At 31.9% G+C, this 19,799-nt stretch overlaps 3 protein-coding genes and 3 non-coding genes across 10 annotated transcripts; 5 read left to right on the top strand and 1 right to left on the bottom strand.

Moving 5' to 3' along the window:
- The first annotated feature begins 2,266 nt into the window (after positions 1-2,266).
- Positions 2,267-5,245, top strand: LOC113854779 (60S ribosomal protein L17-2). Its single transcript, XM_027485994.1, has 7 exons — positions 2,267-2,370; positions 2,471-2,507; positions 2,647-2,687; positions 4,281-4,511; positions 4,594-4,696; positions 4,778-4,845; positions 4,927-5,245. Exons 1-7 carry the CDS (start codon positions 2,368-2,370, stop codon positions 4,990-4,992), a joined length of 549 nt encoding a protein of 182 aa, XP_027341795.1. The 5' UTR covers positions 2,267-2,367; the 3' UTR covers positions 4,993-5,245.
- On the top strand, positions 2,817-2,947 carry LOC113856733. Its single transcript, XR_003502968.1, has one exon. It is a non-coding gene; the product is annotated as a small nucleolar RNA snoR74 (small nucleolar RNA).
- Positions 3,320-3,447, top strand: LOC113856731. Its single transcript, XR_003502965.1, has one exon. It is a non-coding gene; the product is annotated as a small nucleolar RNA snoR74 (small nucleolar RNA).
- LOC113856732 lies at positions 3,767-3,895 on the top strand. The gene has a single exon (XR_003502967.1). It is a non-coding gene; the product is annotated as a small nucleolar RNA snoR74 (small nucleolar RNA).
- Positions 5,246-6,807: 1,562 nt separating the features above from the next.
- LOC113856252 (probable signal peptidase complex subunit 1) lies at positions 6,808-7,698 on the top strand. 2 transcript variants are annotated; one of them, XM_027487994.1, is made up of 2 exons: positions 6,808-6,884; positions 7,131-7,698. In XM_027487994.1, exon 2 carries the CDS (start codon positions 7,131-7,133, stop codon positions 7,410-7,412), a length of 282 nt encoding a protein of 93 aa, XP_027343795.1. In that variant the 5' UTR covers positions 6,808-6,884; the 3' UTR covers positions 7,413-7,698. The 2 variants fall into 2 exon arrangements, with proteins under 2 accessions (XP_027343795.1, XP_027343794.1); XM_027487993.1 differs by having other exon boundaries at positions 6,873-7,024.
- Positions 7,699-9,174: 1,476 nt separating this feature from the next.
- Positions 9,175-18,384, bottom strand: LOC113854880 (endoplasmic reticulum metallopeptidase 1). 4 transcript variants are annotated; one of them, XM_027486171.1, is made up of 21 exons: positions 18,162-18,384; positions 17,809-17,894; positions 17,326-17,427; positions 15,048-15,154; positions 14,826-14,926; positions 14,645-14,732; positions 14,424-14,512; positions 14,183-14,322; positions 13,919-14,084; positions 13,672-13,795; positions 13,397-13,493; positions 12,988-13,117; positions 12,276-12,335; positions 12,053-12,171; positions 11,721-11,845; positions 11,310-11,534; positions 10,921-11,081; positions 10,218-10,381; positions 9,629-9,711; positions 9,441-9,526; positions 9,175-9,361 (listed from the first exon to the last, which is right to left on the bottom strand). In XM_027486171.1, exons 1-21 carry the CDS (start codon positions 18,375-18,377, stop codon positions 9,218-9,220), a joined length of 2,613 nt encoding a protein of 870 aa, XP_027341972.1. In that variant the 5' UTR covers positions 18,378-18,384; the 3' UTR covers positions 9,175-9,217. The 4 variants fall into 4 exon arrangements, with proteins under 4 accessions (XP_027341972.1, XP_027341973.1, XP_027341975.1 ...); XM_027486172.1 differs by lacking the exon at positions 18,162-18,384 and adding an exon at positions 16,792-17,167 and having other exon boundaries at positions 17,809-17,836; XM_027486174.1 differs by lacking the exon at positions 18,162-18,384 and adding an exon at positions 17,058-17,167 and having other exon boundaries at positions 17,809-17,836.
- Positions 18,385-19,799: the final 1,415 nt, after the last annotated feature.

The raw sequence follows: 19,799 nt of genomic DNA, 5'->3' as shown, positions 1-19,799 counted from the left end.
ATGAAAAAACATAAAATCAAGGATCGTTGACAAATTAGTTTATTGGTTGTTTATTTTGAGAGATGACCAATAAGCAAACTCATCGTATTTGGATATGTATTCCAGCTCAGCCATTCAAATTAAATGCTATATCAAGTACAACGCAATTGCACAATCACATATCATATATAATATTTGTTTCACGTTTTTCTATATATTTTTTTAAATGTCAATTTTCCTAAAATAAGAAAACGAGAGAAAGAGCAAAAACATATTATTTTTTAAAAAAAAATATAAAGATGGGAATAGAAAATGTGATATGAAATTATGGATGCCGCCACATACCAACAAAATACTCTATAAAATAAGTATTATATATATATATATATATAAATATATATTAAAAATATTAAATATTTTATTTATTGATTGATTTGGAGGATTTACGTGAACAAGGGTATGATTTAGAAGTCTTCAAATACCTGTTCCTGATAAAACCAAAGAAGATTATGACAAATATTTTCGCCTTGTCCCACTAGAATCTATGATTTTGGTTCTGCTTCTATTGAGACGCGCCACTTAATTAAAACCATTCACTCCAAGAATCAGAACAATGTTCCCACTTTTGGCAAGCGAAGGTGTTAAATTTTTGAGAAACATAGGCCAATAAGTGATTCTATTGATTGCTGAGTACACAGAGATCACCACCACGGATTTGAGATTCCGATTGATGTGTTGGATTTGGATCCAAGTAAACGCTGATATTTACATCATTGTTCGTTGTTTAGAGTGTGGTTCAACTTTGAAGTTACCCAGATAATGTTGCATACATCATATGTGATATGTGTGTGTGTGTGTGTGTGGTGAATGAAGGGTCCCAATTTATTGGACGTTGAACAATACTTGTGATCAATTAACATCAATACTCTCGTGGATGAGGCTATTTACAAGTACGTTTATTGCTGTTGATTATTTGCGAACTGGTGCTGTCTAATCGCGAATTATTGCTGCATATATTTTTGCTTCAGATATTGTGTTTGGAATAGAGAGAAATTATATGTAGGGTGGGTAATTTTTTTATTTTAAATGTTTATTAAAATAGAAGGACCACAAAACAAGTTGTCATGATAAAAAATAAATAAAATTTCATATGTATTTGAAGTTAATTATTCTAAAATGAATTATTTAAAAGACCAAGAAAGGGAATTTTAACAAATTTATTATTTATTATGCATGTGTAAATAATATTAGCAATTGATTTTTCAGAATCTATCAACTTAATTCCTACGACTCTTCCATAACTTTTTGGATTTATCAACTCCTTTTTTATATTTTGGGATAAAATATCTACATCATCGTCCCACCTTATCCACTGTATTGGACTTTAGAAATATATATATATAGGTGTGTGTGTGACTTTTCTGCCAAGTGACCAGTATTTAACATTTTTTTGTTGATAATTTTTTCGCATGTAATAACAATCTGTATATAATAGATTGTTATTCATAATTGTAAAATTTAAAAAATTCATAAAATAAAATATTATTAGTTATATTAAAAAAATAATTAATTATTGTATATTCTTGAATACAGGTTTTAAAAGCAATCTTTAATAAAATGTCTGAAGTTAGTAGTTAAATATAATTTTATTTTATTTGATCTTTTACTATTACAGATATTCTTAGTTAAAAGTAAAAAAACTATTAATTTTTTATGCTATCAAGATCATAAATACACATTTTTATTTAGTGTATATTTTATAATACATTTTTTTAATGTGTGTAAGAATACAAGATGATAAAAACTCATATACAATAAAATTTTACTAAAAATTACATGATTCAATGTATTTATAATATTAAATGCTAAAATGTTTATAAAATATCAACGTAATTTGAGCATGAAGTTTCTTTCATATTGATTCGTTGTAAGTTTATTTTGTGGCCATTGAATTTTTTTAGCAGAATAAGAAATGATTCAACATATCGTTTTTAAATTTTTAAAAAAAGTTGAGTGTATTGAATTCCAATATCAATGAAGACTCCATTTTAATAGAAAAAAGGGCATCAACTCGCCTAATTATATCATCAATGAACGAGTTGAAAAATTACTAGCAATTTGATTAAAGTGAACCTACCCTATCAACTCCATTTTTATAACATGATTCGGTTCGGCCCAAATGACGCTTCTTGGTTCCGAAGCATTGACGAGTTAAACCTTGGGCCCTTGACAAAAATATTTGGGCCTCATCGACCCACCATATAACAAATGTCTGAAAGCTATAAGACTAGGGTTTTAAGCCCCGCTATATAAACTCCGTGATCCCTTGATCCTGCGTTGCCGAGAGCCATTTCTTACTTCTGTGAAGGTGTGCTAAACTAAGCCGGCATGGTACCCTCTCTTGCATATATGCTTCTACTCTATTCACTTCGTTAATAGGATTCTTTGAATTGTTTACTTATTTTTCTATTTTGCAATCTTTGTTTCGTAGGTGAAGTACTCAAGAGAGCCCGATAATCCCACCAAGTGTAAGTTCTATTTGATTTTATTGCTTCACATTGGTTTATTGTTTGCTGGTATTTATGGATTCGACGTTTGTGCTTTTCGTCTCCTAAACGAAGCCGTTTAAGGTCTCAATTGAGCGTATTGTTATTTTTTCAAATGCAGCGTGCAAGGCTAGAGGTGCTGACCTTAGAGTTCATTTCAAGGTACTAAGTCGACTTTGAGTATTCTCTGTCGAATTATTTTTTTGAGTTCAAAAAATGAATCTCATTTGAATCGTGATGCTTGTTGGTTGTTTATTAAAAACATGGATTTGTGTTTGTAAATCCTGATGAAAAAAAGCAGGGACTGGTCCTTCTATTGTGACTATGTCCTTCGTCAGCTTCAGGGATAGCATCACCATTGTTGTTGGGTGAACCTCTGTGTCTTGTTCGTGACTGAAGGTTCAGTAAATGATGGAATATTTTTCATTTTTGTTGCATCATGCATCAGTGATTCATATTGACTTAATGTTTTGCCTTGTAAGAAAAAATGTTTTCAATTGAATAACATATTTTAAAGTATTGGAATAATAATATTCTGACCAAAGCAAAATCCTGGAGAGGATAGGCTTAGTGTGTTTCCAATTAGATATCAAAATGGCTTATGTAGAAAAGCTCTAAAATGTTATAGATTGTTTTTTTTTAAAGCTAATTCAAATTAAGCTTTGATTGTCATATTTGTCAAGTTGGTTCCCTAAACTGCTGCCTTAGGGAAGAACTTCTTTTGCATTAGTTTTATTTTGTTTGGACGATATGGAGAAATTTTTAATTAAATATAAATTATTAGAAACCTGATGAAAAAAGCAGGGGCATGTTACCTGTGTGAGCAGGCCTCTCGTAACCTTCAGGGATATAATTACCAATGTTATTGGGTGAACCTCTGTTTATTTGTTTGACTGAAGGTTCAGTAAACGATGGAACACTGTGCATTCATTGCATCATGAATTGATTAATGTTGAACTTGTTTTTTTTGCGTTGTATTTATACTCTCTATTTATTTAGGGTTGAACATGTTGCAATCTTCACAAGTTTGTTGCCATGTTGGACATGTTTTTCTGTAGTTTTAAAGGGTAAAGCTTAGTTCCCATCCTTATCGATGGATATAGTTGCCTGGTTGCCTTTATTCCTTAAAAACGTTTCTGAAGTTGATTTTGTATTTTGCAATTTGTGCTCATCTTGTTACAATATACCGATTTAGTGAGAACGCAGCTGTCAATAGTAATGGAGTTAGAAAACACCTGATTAAAAAGGAAGGGGTCTGTTGCCTATGTGAGCAGTCCTCTCGTAACCTTCAGGGATAAAGTAACCATTGTTGTTGGGTGAACCTCTGTTCCCTGTTCATGACTGAAGGTTCAGTAAATGATGGGACATTTTTTCATGAATAATGTGGAAATTTTCCACATTATTTTTTTGGTGGAGAATATCTCAATCATCATCAGCATCTGATATAATGGCTATTATGCATGTCATTTCCAAGTAAAAAACAGTAGTGCTATGTTGGCACCTACTTAATCTGTTTTATTTGATAATAATCAGAAAGAATTGATTTTACCAAATAAGGACAGTAATCTGGTGTTTCAGGGCACAGATTCCTTGTAACCATCAGCAGCATGGGCACCATTGTTATTGTTTTAATATATCTATTTCTTTTGTAAATTAAGTTATCGATGATGGAACAAAATATGTTATTGTTAAGCTTATTTTTACCCGTGCATTATTTATCAAGACTTGAGACTTTGCCTGTTAATTTACTTACAGAACACCAGGGAAACTGCCCATGCCATCAGGAAGTTGCCCTTGGCTAAGGCTAAAAGATACTTGGAAGATGTTCTGGCCCACAAACAGGCCATCCCATTCAGACGTTTCTGTGGTGGTGTTGGGAGGACGGCCCAGGCAAAGAATAGACACTCTAATGGCCAAGGTCGGTGGCCTGTCAAATCAGCAAAATTCATCCTAGATTTGCTAAAGAATGCTGAGAGCAATGCTGAAGTATGAATATAACTTTTTTAGTTTTTCCATATCACTTTACGCCAAATGTTTCGATGTTTAATTGATAATTGCTTCTTTTCAGGTGAAAGGTTTGGATGTTGATGCTCTGTACGTTACTCATATACAAGTCAATCAAGCGCAGAAGCAAAGACGCCGAACATACCGAGCCCATGGAAGAATCAATCGTATGTTTGAAATCTTAAGATTTTTGTTTTAATGGATTGTTATCTTGTTACATTGTTGTATTGATGGGATTGTTTTGGCAGCCTACATGTCATCTCCCTGCCACATAGAGTTGATATTATCTGAAAAGGAAGAGCCTGTCAAGAAAGAGGTATTTGATTCATCTGGTTGTTTCGATTTCCTATATGCTTCGCTGATTACCTAATTTTTATTCTTTTGTTGGTTTGTATAGGCCGAGACCCAGTTGGCAACAAGCAAGAAGAAGTCCCAAGCTCTTCGAAGTGGTGCTTCATCTTAAATTACTGTTTAACCTAGTTTGAGGCCCAATATTCCTAGATCGTGTCAAGAGGAGAGTTTTGTTGCTTGTTTTATTTTCTTATTGTTTGGTACAAGTTTCATACTATGCTTTAAATTAATGTAGTTGGAAAACTTTATCTTGTCCCTTGGACGTTGTGTTTTATTTTTTCTTTTTATACCTTCGATTGATATTTGACATAAGTTACTAAATATTCGCTAGCATCTAATTGTCGAGAATATATATTCTGTTTATTAAACATAAATTGATCGTCGGTTGTTCTTGAGTTTTCTCTTATGTTAATCTTAATGATTGGGATTACAATTCTGCTTTTTTTATAAAGTTTTTTTTTTTTCCTAAAATTTCTCAGGAAATTGAACAAGGCATTATGCTTATTAAACAAGCAAGACTGTTGATGGACCCTTTCATGTGACTGAAGTCTCTTCAATTCAAACAAGTTTTCTTTAGTGTTTTTAATCTAATCTTTCGTACGTTAAAATTCTGTGAAATTTATTTGAGCTAGATTTAATTCCATAGTGCGGGATATGTTAAATAATTTTTTTAATCTAAATAAATAATAAAAACTATTAATAAAATATTATTTTATTGTTTTTTTTAATAAACGGGGTTTATCAGCCCAAACAAACAGGACCCTTAACTCAGGAGTCTTAAATCATTTAATTGTTAATTTATTATGTAGTTGCAGACTTTAATTAGTTGATATTGTAAGAAAATTTACTTTGGTAATGTATTAAAATTATATGTATAAATTTAATATATGTTTCCTAAGATGGTGATAAAATTAAATTTATCTTTTTTTCTTTCATAAAATTTAAATAAAAAGAATTTATATTATGTTTAAAGAAATATATTATAAAATATTTAACATATTATAGTAAAAATAAGTATTTTATCATAAGCAAATATAATATTTTTAATATTATAATTATGATAGAATATCATATTATTATTAACATGTATATTAATTGAATAATATATATTATAATTGAAAAGAAAAAAGATGTATAAAAAATATACAACATAGTAGTCAAAATTGAAATCAGAGATAAAACTTGCAATTGATTAGAGGGATGATTGAATATGAGAGATAATAGTCACCTTTTATCAAAATGTTTCGTTACATTTCTTTTGTTTACATACGAAATAAACATATTTTTCTGAAGGTCTTGATAGAGTAGGTTCACATTAATCAGTTTGTTGGTAATTTTTCAACTCGTTCATTGATGAGATGTAATTAGGTGAGCTGAAGCTTTATTTTCTATGAAAATGTAGTCTTTGTTGATATTGGAGTTCAATACACTAATTTTTAAAATTTAAAAATGATATATTCATTCGTTTCTTATTCTGCTAAAAAATCAATGGCAATAAAATAACTTACTATAATCAATACGAAAGAAATTGAACTGAATTTCCATGCCCAAATTACGTTAATATTTTATGAAGTTCCCCATCTTCAATTTCTTGGTAACATCTTTATGCAGTTCTTTGTAGAGAGCAATTTATTCAACTATAGCTACAAGGTTCGACAGACTGTAGCCCTATCAATTCATTAACGGCTCAAGAATTTGAGTCCCTGCAATGTATTTTTCATTTCACTGTCTATCCTCTCTTTTCCTTTTAACAAAATCTTTAATTAAATCTATTATTAAAAGAAAAAAATAAGCTTTTTAAATTAACGATACATAATAAATAATAAAATTTTATTAAAAATTATTGCATTTAATATTATTAAAATATTAATATAATATTTAATATAATTTTTATCAAGTGTACTCCATAGACTTTAAAAACAAGGGGATTATCTCAAACGTTAAAACGCCACCGTGTTGGATACAGTGACCCGCGTTCTGTCTTCCTCTTCCCTCTTCCATAAGGTATCATCACTTTCTCTCTTCTTTGCTAAACCCCATTCACCACACCACACTGTTTGGGGTTCCGCTTTTCCTTCGTTAAACATTTCTCTTCTTTCTCCTTAATCGATCTTTATTCCCTTTTCTTTTTTAATCATACACAGGTTACTGTTGACCTAGATCTCATCCCGAAATAATTATTTTAATTAACGATTTCATTTCTTATTATGGTACGATCTTGATTAATTATGTAATTATGTGGTTGTTTAGATGGATTGGCAAGGGCAAAAGCTAGCGGAGCAACTGATGCAGATACTGCTGCTTGCGTTTGCGGTGATTGCGTTCGCAACTGGGTATGTTATGGCTTCTTTCCAAACCATGATTCTCATATATGCTGCTGGCGTCGTTCTCACCACTTTGGTCACTGTTCCCAATTGGCCCTGTTTCAATCGCAACCCTCTTAAGTGGTTGGATCCGAGTGAGGTTGAAAAGCATCCCAAGCCACAATCATCTCTCAATGTTACTCAAAAGAAGAAACCTGTTAAGAAGTAGGTTTCTTATTTTTAACCTTTGTTTGAGGATTTCACAGTAATTTGCACTTGAGAGTCAACTTAACTTCTTAGATTATAATCCTATATTTAATTTCTATTAGACATCGTTTTCTAGTTTTAATCTCTTTAGATATTATTGTTGATATAATGGGAGCATTGGAACGTTTGGCTTCTGACTGTTGATGTTTAGTGTGCACTTTTAATCGTTCACATGACATGATACTCAAATTGGTCCATTTTGAAGCTAATCAATATACCACCTATCTAGAGTCATGAATCAATTTGTGGCTTGTTACAATTTTGATGGTTAATAGACCGAGTTACACTGTCCATAGATATGGATCCTTTCCTCTAACTACAACAACCACCAAACTATATCTCATTTTAGTGATTGGTTATAGTTGTATTTTCTTATCTTTTTATCTCTCTAATATGACTGATCTTTTAACTTGAGAAGAGTTGAGGATCAAAATCCATTGTCGATTTGTTTTAAAATATTTTCTAAATCCATTAATACAGGGAGTCTTCTCTCTAACTGTATCTCACTTTCTTCTTGGTTTCAAAAATATTGGTTTTATATCTCATGCTAAAGGATCTTGAAAAATGCTATCAATACACACTTTTCAATACTTTTGGATTTTACTTCATGAGAATTTATTTGTGTGTGTAGATTGATGTAGTGTCAGTTAATTTTTAAATGATATCAAATTTTATAAAATTAATGTACATTATGAGAAGTTTCTCGTGTTTGTTTTGAAAGCTTGGACTTTTCATGACTTCGTTTTAGAATCACAAGTTTAGACTTAGTATGACCTTTTTTTAATTAGAAATTTAGATTTGCAATGATTAAAATATTATTAACTTATTATATAAAATTAATGAAATGGTTTAAAAGGGAAAAAGGGGCGGCCTGATTAGTGTTGTCACTTAAAATGGGTTGATCTAGTAAAATATCAGTGTACTTAAATCATTGGGACGAAGTATCTCATTGACGTATTTGTAATAGTTTTTGTTTTAATAAATTTTAAAATAAATATGATAGTTTAATATAAACTTATTGTTTAAATTGCTTTTTATAAATTATAAGTACAATATAATTTTCATTTTAAAAACAAAAAATGTTTTTTTTCTTTTAAAATTATATTTTAAAGCATATCGAAGTCTCTAAGCTACACTTTTTAGTTGGAGGAAAAGGGAAAGGATTGGAGAGATTTTAATAAAACTTTCTTGTTTGTCAAATGTAGGGTTGTAATCTAATAAGTTAAATTCACTCTAAAGTGCAAATTTCTGTCAAATCCTCAAACAAATGAGTCACAACAAAGGTTAAAAGTAAAAGTAAGAAACCTACTTCGAAACCTACGTCCTCCCTCTTTTTTTTTTCCATGGCGTATCATCACGCTCTCTCTTCCACAGACACAATATGATGGCATTAATGATATATAAAAAAGATTCGGCATTTTAAAGAATCTCGTCAACGTAAATTTGTTACTATAATTTCAAAGTTCTTAAAAAACTCATGATAATCATTCACAAAAAATATCACTTTTAAGTCGTGCGCGCCCAAACACATACTATGTTATGTTACTCGGTTTGCTAAGAACGTGTACATAAAGAATTTCTATGCTGGAAATCGGTTTGGGATACCAAACTAACAAATATTATTAGTGTGTTTGGATTCGTGCTTAGATTGGATTCATGTATTACAAGTTTTTTTAATGAGAATCCAAACACCTGTCAATTCCTAAGGCTATACAAAATTGATCTTGAAACAAGAAAAATATCTTTACAAGACTAATTTATTAAGAATTAGAAGATATAACTAGACATAAAATTAGAATAGGCAACAACATCGACCCAGTCCGGGAAAAGATCCTTCAATCTCTTAGCTGGACCAAACAACTTTTGGTCTAAAACTGCAAGGTCCACTCTTAATGCTTCAGAGCTGTTAGCCTGACATTATAAAACAAAAAAGAAGTTCAGCTGTTATGTTAATGAAAAAAGTTAACACAGCATCAGATTTTATTTTTACCTCCAACCAGAAGGTCCAGTTTTCATCACTAGCTCCACTAAGCCGACATATATATGATTGTGGACCACCATCATAACTTTCAGTTCCTATGCAATTTTCATTAGGCAATAAAAGATATCAGGAGATGAAAAAATATTATCGTCCTAAAAGAAAAACCAGGGGGTGGAAAGTGGAAACAATTTTCATACCTGGAAGAACATTATCTGCAAATGACCAATTTGATAAAGGACCAGTGATGTTGAGAACCGCAACCCAGACCTCTTCCAAGGAACTAAAAGGAAAATAAATCCAGTTATACATGAAAGCAGACTAAAAAGTTACCTATTTTATATTTAACTTTCCTTCAACTTCTTCTAGTTCACACAGGGTGATATACAAAACAGATTTAAGACCATTGTAAACAAATTGTCACTAAAAACAGTCAGACAATACAAGTTTTTTTTTTTCATGGACAAAAAATCACATAATGTTTGCAATAATAATAAATACTTTATGGAATTCAAATATCAGAGGATATCACAGCGGGTTTCCCTATTAGCACCTGAATAGGTAAGAATCAATCAAGTTGAAAAAAATTAGACCCCTGAAAATTCTCAGGCATCGGCTATTATTGTATGATACCAACGAGGAGAGTTTTTATGCAAATAAACAATTAGATTAAGAAAGATTTCCATGCTATGCCACCACAATGAAAAACAAGAAATCACGTGGAATATAAATTGTATTTTTGGCTATGTACATTAACTATACTGGTAGCAAGCACCGTGATCCACTCACCCTAAAGAAAGCTCCAAGTGCACCCTTCTCGGTCCCTTTTCAGAATTTAAAGATGGATTTTGAAGAAACAATTTGGGAAAGAATTCATACTGTTTCAAAACATCATCCCCTTTAGCAGGGAACTTCAGACTATTTGAAAAGAGAGAAGAAACTGGAAAAATTGCCTGCAAAGAGAAATGCCTTCACATTAATTTCATGAACTCACAGGACCTAGGAATATAAACCATTATAAAATAAAAAATAGCAGTTGTTTGTTGTACCATTGAATATATATGATAACAACAGTATATCTGAAAGTAGTCAATCGAAGTAATTAAACAAGTGAAAGGATGATAACCAGTGAACAAATCAACCAGCCAGTCAAGAGAGCTTTTATGAATTCCATTACTAATTTGAATAATCAAATATTTGTTAAAATACTAAGAATTAGAATAACTAGTAGTGAGAAATCATAGAGCTGTTTTTTACAATGTACTAATGCGTTCTTGAAAGTAAGTTAATGTCACAAATTCAAGATTTTGCAACTACTGAAGGAAGAACCTAACTCAAGTCTCAACCTTGAAATTCATTAATTAGACTAAAAACAGTAAAGCATAAAAATAAATCGGGATAAAAATTTTCTTTTACTCTTTCCCATTTTAATTGAGTGAGATGAAAAATTGCCCAAAAGAAAAGATTCACATAATATTGGCATGAAACTTACCATCCATTCATGGCGTTTCGACAATGATGCAGATTCAAATGAAAACTCCGAAGTAACATTCAGTTCTTTTGCCACGTCAGGTGAGTGTTTGAAAAGGAAAAGAAAAGAATTGGAATCAATTATAGACAAATCATAAGTGGATTCCACAATCTGACTTGAGCCTGACAAACAAAAGGAAAAATGTTAGAAATTATTTAAAAGAGAGGTAAAATTCTTTTTATCTGGGAGACTAAAATCATAATGAAAAAGAAAAAAAATACTGCCATTTATTTCAGAGGAATTCATGTAACTATGTAAGCACATAATAGACAGTAGATTAATTCATTATTTGAGAGGGCATCAAGAAATTTATAATTGCCTACCATACTGCCACTTCTAATAATCAATACCTGCAGTATGGAAAGTATGCTGAAAAACAATCCTCTTAGGTGCAGACACGGTGTAAGGAAAGAACTGAGATGATAACGCCAAAGCAAATACACTAAGATGCAGCAGAAACTGCAAGATGGATGACCTGGCTAACCAACGACCACATACAGGCATTAGAGGGCCTGTGCACCAACCAGTCACAGTTCCAATTAATGCAGCTACAATAACGTCAGGAACATAGTGTCCTGCAAATTGCAGACATTGTCAGCAGCAAGCATTTTTGATAAGTGAAATTGCTTGCATTATATTATTTTATAAAACAGGTTTGTCTAAATAATTACAAAGTGATGAGTGACAATAAAGATACCTCAAGCAAGATAATCATATATACACATTAATTTAAATAGCAGGGTGTGTATATATAAACTGACCATATGGTAGAGGAAGAGAACCCATCATGCCCATCTTCTCAATCACAAACTGGGCAAGAAAGCCACCAAAATAAACAGCATATGCAAGGCATGGAACTAGAGGTAATATGTAAAACATTGTTGACCTGGAGAGGAAAAAAATGAATTGAAATCAAAGATGACAAAATAAATAAGATTAGATAATAGCATGCACATAAAGGAAGTGAAGACACAAATCAAATCATTGTGACGTGAAGGAAATATAACACCAAAGATGAAGCAAGACATCCAAATTTGTTTGTGAATAAATTGTACACACAGTAGTTAAAATTACATAAACATTCACAACCAACCTGAGTGACTGTCGTCCAAAGAATTTTACTGAGAAACAGAAGGATAACCATGCAGGAAGCATGGAAGCACACACAAAAAAAGTCACAAAACCTCCACTCAACCCAGCTACAAGATAAGCCTGCTTTTACTAAACTTGTTTAGCCACACAAAAATATTCAAGAGAATACAGTAAATCATGCAGCAAAAAATAAAACTGGCTGACAAAATAATAAATCTGCACACCAAAGTTAATACAGCATAGAACCCAAATGCTCCCCAGAACCTAGCTTCATCAGATAGTGCCTGCAATTTATGGGTCAAATCAAAAGTTAGGCACTTCAGACTTGCAGCATCAAGACAAATTGAAATCACTCATGAAGAATATGTCCAAATTCAGAAGACTTCACAAAATCATATTTGTAAAGACCACAAATCAAATGAAGGAAATACAAACCAAGGCAGATATGCCAATTCTATTGGACGCTGTTTAATCAACTTGGAAGTCTTTCGGAAGAACAATATATTTTATTTGATAACTAACAGAACCAAGATATAAAACTGGTATTATTTAAAAGCAACTTAAGACTTGCACAGTAAAGCTTGAGACCCAAAGAATAAAGTAGGTGATTGGCCAATATTTTTTTTATAATGAAAATTGAAAACCAAATTAAAACAAAATAGTAGTTGTTAAGGTAAGAAGCTTTTGAAGATATATTACAGTTCAGATTTTAGAACATTGATTATGGGGCATTTGACAGCTCAAACCCATCTATCAAATCACTTTTGCAGAAGCAATGATATGTTTTGATTATTGAATATGACACTTTCATTAAGCTTATTAAAAAAAATAAGTAAACGTACAACTTTGTTTGGCATCCTTAGGGGCAAGAAAAAGGGAAAATTTCACCAAGAAAGTGCATGAGGTTGGTGAACCCATTTCAATATGCAGTAATACCTCTTCTGATCTCTTGCCAATTGAAACATCTTGAGAAAGAGGAAAGCTTCTCCAAATAATTCTTGGAATTAAAAGTCCAATTAGTGAACAGGGTATAAACATCATGAAAGCCAAGTGCGGATGAGCAAACCTGTGTTGCATCAATTAAATTAACACCAGACAGATAAGTTTTCAATTATTACACCTTAGATACTGATTCATACTCTATTGGCCACAAATAAATGTTAGAAACAATTCGATACTGCCAAAACTTAAGATTTTACAAGACCATTATAAAATGTTTGGAGTTGGAGCAGCTCCATCATAGACAGTATGAAGCTCCTTGTTCTCCCACTATATTATTTGATTAACAAAGAAAAATTCTGGCACTAACTACAAGAAGCCAAAAGTGAACTTTAAATGAACATACCAATTCATTGTCTGAGAAGAGAATAGTAATCTCAGTATAGAAAATGCAACAGGCACAACAATTGCCAATATAATCCCAACTGCATGGAACAGTAAACCTGCAAATCCAAGCAATTGTAAAATGTTATTTAATGTGTCAACAAATAATCATTTAAATTCTTCTAGAATAACACACCAAAAAAATTTCTCCTAGACTAGAGATTAAAAAAATAAAGGGAACAACAACTAAAAACATCTTATGAAGAAGTAACCAGTCATAACCATCTACTAATTTACCTTTTATAAAATCACAAAAAGTTGCCGGCCAAGAATGCGACCTACCATGTACGAAGGACACAACAAAGAAGAAAAAGATAGGAATACTGTGAAGAATTTTAGCTACCCTTCTGGAATAAAATATCTGAAAATCCATAACTAAAACATAAGACAACAAAAGAGCAAGATGACCCAATTCTGAAGCATATCGGTAGGAGTACCAGAACATCATAAGTAAATGCTGGAATCTACAAACTTTAGGGCATACCATAAACCATGAGAAATAGTCAAAGAATACAGCCCGCTCATCCTTGAATGTGCTAGCAGTAACTTCACTAGAATTTGTTTGATAGGTATTTTGTAGCTTAGAAGAATTGGTAAAAGTCTTGATCATGCTGAACAAATTTTCACCACGTGCTTGGATGCTTCCAGGTCTGAGACAAGGTAATACATCAAACACATTTTCACAAGAAAAAGAATATAAAATTTCAATAAAATATCTTGTACCATGCAAAGCAGGTAAGATACATACAATAATCTTTCTACTGTATCATAGGAGGTATGGTAAAAATAACCACCAAGGAGAAAGATAATATCAAGCCCAGGGATTTTCCCATAGTCTTGGGAAAATATTCGGTAATCTGTATCTCCAGGAATAATAGGAAAAACATCCTGCATATTAAAATAGGCATCAGTAAATACAAATGGTGAAAACAATATGTAAACAGCACAATATAGTACTAGAGATAGAGGTTAGAAGAGAGAGGCAAAACCTGAGCTGCACTATTAGCCATGGGGTATACGGCCGCTTCTGCATAGACATTAGAAGGCCAGGAACTGGGTCCAGATTGGCAAACTAAATCTGTTAATTTTAGCAACATTATTCAGTGAAGAAGTCTTACATAGCACAAATATCATAAGTTGATGCACAGAGACATTGAAGATGTAGCTTATTAGCCTACTAATCAAGATAGACAATTTGCATCAAATTTACCAGGCCCTCCAGTCCCAGATGCCTCCACATTTATAAAAGCTCCAATTGTGTCATGCCATTTATGCATCTTCATGAACCCATGTGAACCCTTAAGTATCAAAAGTAAACACCAACTCATTAGCTTCATCATGGTAAAATTCACTGATGAATAAGCATTCATCTTCTATAGACGACATCTTACCAACATAAAAAGTTCCTCAGCACCATTAAAAAGGAAAATAACCGGCTGATAGGGAGTCCATCCAGAATCCACAATTAGTCTTGCAATTTCCAGCATAGATGCTGAAACACAGGGAAAATTAGGTGAACAAGAAGATTTAGAAAGCTCAAGTTGACAAGGTATAGATTTGCCAGATATAATCTCTCAAATTCAATGAAGACTTCAAATATAGCCACTACTCACCAACACATGAACCACAATCACCAGCACCAGGGGAAGAAAGGGGACTATCAAAATGCCCATTCACTAAAACTGATGGATCAGTATCTTTGGAATCTATAGATGATATCCTGAAGTAAAATAAAAATTAAACCATGTCAAAATTCCTAAAAGAAGACAGATGTAGCAAACTTTGTTTTGTTTGTAACTTTATATGACATGAAGAGAACATGTATAGTCACCTAAGGTACATTATCAAATCATTATAGTTTTGACATATATGACATGAAGAAAACATGTATAGTCACCTAAGGTACATTAACAAATCATTATAGTTTTGACATGGTATGTTTATAATAAATGATTAAATCCAAATATCCATATTTCAAAGACCTTTGGATTGCATGTCATAATCTACCATTGAGAAGGCCCCTGTTTTTTAATCACTTTGCTTTTGCAAAGCCCTTCTTCCAACTAAAAATTCCCCCATTGAACTTTCTTGGTTTATACACAGTGTCATGTTAGTTTCCAATTTCCACCTAATGTTCACTCACAACTCTGAAACTAAGAAAGGGTATCACTTTCCAGGTGACATAGGTGCGTGTGTTTTGGAATAATATCATTTAGAAAAAGAAAAAAGTTAAACAGACAGGGTACAAGATTGAGTCAAAACAGCGCTGTTTACTGCAACAAGGGTAAATTCAGGTTACCGTCCCATGTACTTCAATCAAATTTCACATTTCACAACTGAATTTTTTTTTTTCCAATTTACCCTCAGAACAATGTTTAGCATTGAAATTATTAGATAAATGTAAGATTCTTACAGTGTTATTGTAAGTGACTAGTGTGAGACCCCATTGATAGAACTGGAATCAGATTATAGAATCAAGCTTATCTAACACCTTTTTTTCTCATCCTTTTGCCTCCTTTGATCCAATTCCTTCTAGTTAGAAATGGATTAGGTATAATTCAGCCTTAGAAGCTAGTTCAAGGAAAGAGGATTGCCCAAGCCTTATAAAAAATATTCAACCATATTCCTATTTAATGTACGGCATCTTAAAACATCTTTCATGCCCAAAAATGGACATATGGAGCATGAATTTGTAGTACTGAATATCTATGAGTGGCCCAACATTAAGATTGAAAGGTTTCAAATACTGTATTTGAAAATAGAAATAGACCAGGCCTAACTCAACCCTAAGCACTAACTCAAGGAAGAGGATTGTTCTAATCTTATAAGGAATATTCTAATCATACTCCTAGTTCATGTGAGATATCTTAACACATCTAATTTCTAATTAAAAGGCATTTTTTGTCAACTAAAAGACTACATCATGGCAAAAGGGTTATAAAATGACCACATGCAATCCTACATATGGAATCGAACACTCATCTAATAGTTTCAATATTAACCAATGTTCAGTGAGGTACTATGAGAAAAAGGATAATTTACCCTTTACCTCCATGCAGTTTCACCCCTTCTCAAATAACCTTCTCAACTTTTCTTTTTGGATCACTTTACCCCCTCATCTTTGGTTCACATTTAATGCCAGTTATAACATTTGCAGTGCATGTGAGCTAAACACACTAACAGAAGAATAATGTTGCTAATTTCATGTCTTTCCTTGCTAGAAATTAACATCAGAATAGAGAAATGAAATTAAGAGGAAGGGTGGGGACCATATGTAAGAAGAGAAACAGAATGATACTAATATATATAAATTTATAGTGATAGTAATTAGTTATCATTGCTGCAAAGTGGCCTTACTTAGACAAATGGTCAGTAATCATTAATAGGAGAACTGCGCACCTAGTGATATGCGTAAGCCTGTTAAAAGACCATGCCATTGTCCTCCTGGATGTTATTGCATATTGGAAAAGCTTAAAATAACATTGTTGCTTTCACGTTACTAAATTTAGCTTACTGGTATGTGAAGCACTTGCTTAGAAATTGCAGTTGTATGTATCACTTTGTAGGTCAGTTTAGATAACAAAGTGGGGACCAATCAAGTATTGGTTGAATTTAGATAATACCTGGATTATGGATGCATTGCCACATATGCTGATTATGCTTGCATCTTTGGCAATAATTTCTAAAAAAGGATGCAGTGATGAATCTACAGGCTTGTAAAATGAAATTTACCCTTAAAACAAGGAAATTCATGGATGAATGTGAAAATTGCTTGAAGTATAAATAGGTTATTCTGTGGCACTAGAATAACTCAGGTTAAGTATCTAATCCTTAATCCCAACGCATATAACCGGGTCCAATCCAAATGACTATTTTTAACTGCTAAGGTACCTCATAACAATATTAGTATGATTTCTGTATCCCAGAGCTATATTGTGCGTCAAAAAGTACATATTGAAGGATCCACTCACAGTAGTCTCCTCAATCTCAATTCTGCAGGAAAAAAGGTAGGAAATAAAATCAGGCTACACAGAGAAAAAAAAGTGTACATTCAATAAAAATAAAAAAGGGTTAAAAAAGGCAAGAGAGAAAAATAAATGCTAGCAACACACTCTCTATCTCTAATACACTCTTTTTAACATATTCTTAACTATTGGCCAAAATTTGATGAAAATTATAAAAAATATGAGAGAAAAACTTGGATTTAAAAGTGAGATAAGGTGAGACCCACATAGATTTTTATAGTTTTCAATCAATTTTAATCAATAACTAAGAGAGTATTCGATAATGTGTTACTAGCATTCATTTACAACAAATCATAATAATAGTATTAGAAAAAGGAAAGATCAAAACTAAAAAAAAAAGTGCTACGACCTGACTTTGGAGCTAGCTCGCTCCTTTATTAGTTCCAACTGACCCTTAATATATTCAGCAGCCATTTTCAATCCAGGACGCCCTTCCTATCAATTAATGCACCAAAAGTCAACATCCGAAAATCATGTCAAATTCATATCACTAATGCAAAACACGAGAAAGCGAAAACACTCGACTTTAAAATCTCACATCCTACACCCTTTGTTTAATTGACCCTTCAAAACTGATTCATATCACATCACAATCACACAATTCAAAACACCCAGCACTCTCAAAATCCCCTATTACAACAAAATAAACGTGAACAAACTTCAATTTTCCAACTTAAAAAACTATTATTATTCTTTACTCACTTGACGACCATCGATCTCTTGCGTCAACATTCGAACGTGTTCGACGGTTCTTCCTTCGGAGAATCGATCGAGAGGCGCGTCGCTTCCGAGTGGGTTTATGAACTTCATGTGGATGACGGAGTATGTCAGCGCCGACATGAGGCCGTACATAACCACCAGAACGAACAGAAAATTGAAACCGGAAACATCCTCGGAAGACCCGAACCCGAAAGCCATGTCAGCGTTTCCTTGGAAACGCAAACTGAACAAAAATAGAAGCTGGTCGATAGCGTTTCTCTTCGTTCGAGTTCAATTTAATTTTATTTATTTATTTATAAATAAAATAAATAAATAAATTGGTTATACTTGTAACTCGGGTTGAGGTTAGATTGGAGTGATCAATGGTTTTTTTTTCAAGCTCAAGTGTGCCCAAAATAGTGGCACTCTTGAAGGCAAAAGAAGATGAAGGAAAGAGGGAACATTTCAATTTGTATTTAACGTGTTTCTTTCTTATGTTTTTTTGTCATTAACGTGGTGTTCCTTGTTTATGACTTGACGCACCTAATTCCATGATGTTCGACTTTTTGATTGTGTTGGTTTTATTTGGGCTTTACACGTTTGGTTTTGGGCTACCTTCTAACTGATAAAAATGAATAAAATATTAATGTATTCAAGTTATATTAATTTATTATTTATAAATTTAATTTTAAAAATTATCAAATTAGAGAATGTTAATTAAAATACAAAATTTATGTTAATTTAAGGCTTGATGAATTTTTTCGATTGGCTAAGAGTAACCAGCCAAACATTCCTAGAGCCTGTTTCCAAACTTTGTTTATATTATTATGAAAGTTGCGTGAAAAATTATTATTCTCTATAAATAATATTAGAAACACAAGAAAAGTTAGCAATATATTTTTTTATTATTAGTTAAAATTTATTAAAAATTATAAAAATAATATGTATTTTATTTTTAAATTAATAATGGAGAATGTGTGTTGCTAAACTTCTTTGAAACACATTAGACAAGTAGGCTGCTGCAAGTGTTTGATGTGCTTAATTTAATTGTTAGATGATAGAATCCCAATAAAACAAAAAATGAATCCTTCGTAGATAAGGAGCATTAAGTTAAGTTATCGTGTTAGTTCATTAGTTCAAACCAATCATTTTCAATCAGTTCAGATCCAATTCCTCTTAAACCTGATTAATTTACTATTAACCCCTATCGTGGAACAAGAATTAGGTTAATCATCGATAGTAAACTAGGGACAGAGGTCGACTTTCAAATAGTACACGTATTTTCTCATCGTCATTTTTTTTTTCCACGCTGATGGTGATTGATCTAATAGTTCATGCAATAAATAAAAAATATGATAGTTAATAAAATGGATCTATTCAATGGATTAGTTAACAAAATATATAAAAAATTATAATTTAAATATTAAAACTAAATGTTGGAATGAATTTAAGTATTTTAGCTTAACTTGTTTGGTTCTAAATTTATACCAATTTAATAGGACTAGACATTTTTTTACAATAATATGTTTTTTCAGATAATATTTATTTTAAAATACATAATTATTTATAAAATTTAAACTATTACTTTTTTACATTAAAATTTATTTACATAGACAATAACTAATTGTAGGTTATCACAAT

This window comes from Abrus precatorius, unplaced genomic scaffold (genome assembly GCF_003935025.1).
Source record: "Abrus precatorius isolate BTA unplaced genomic scaffold, Abrus_2018 Scaffold11, whole genome shotgun sequence".
Taxonomy (NCBI): domain Eukaryota; kingdom Viridiplantae; phylum Streptophyta; class Magnoliopsida; order Fabales; family Fabaceae; genus Abrus; species Abrus precatorius.
The sequence above is the reverse complement of the archived record's forward strand: the minus strand, read 5'-3'. Positions and strand labels throughout refer to the sequence as shown.

What these genes read in the sequence shown, in the direction of transcription:
- LOC113854779 (XM_027485994.1), top strand. An exon ending in AGCCCATGGAAGAATCAATC is followed by an intron (nt 4,697 to 4,777) that starts GTATGTTTGAAA and finishes TTGTTTTGGCAG; the next exon opens with CCTACATGTCATCTCCCTGC. An exon ending in AAGAGCCTGTCAAGAAAGAG is followed by an intron (nt 4,846 to 4,926) that starts GTATTTGATTCA and finishes TGGTTTGTATAG; the next exon opens with GCCGAGACCCAGTTGGCAAC.
- LOC113854880 (XM_027486171.1), bottom strand. Translation starts at nt 18,377, where the DNA reads ATGGCTTTCGGGTTCGGGTCTTCCGAGGATGTTTCCGGTTTCAATTTT. An exon ending in CTGAGGAACTTTTTATGTTG is followed by an intron (nt 14,733 to 14,825) that starts GTAAGATGTCGT and finishes TTGATACTTAAG; the next exon opens with GGTTCACATGGGTTCATGAA. An exon ending in TTCTCTTCCTCTACCATATG is followed by an intron (nt 11,535 to 11,720) that starts GTCAGTTTATAT and finishes TGCAATTTGCAG; the next exon opens with GACACTATGTTCCTGACGTT.
- LOC113856252 (XM_027487994.1), top strand. Translation starts at nt 7,131, where the DNA reads ATGGATTGGCAAGGGCAAAAGCTAGCGGAGCAACTGATGCAGATACTG.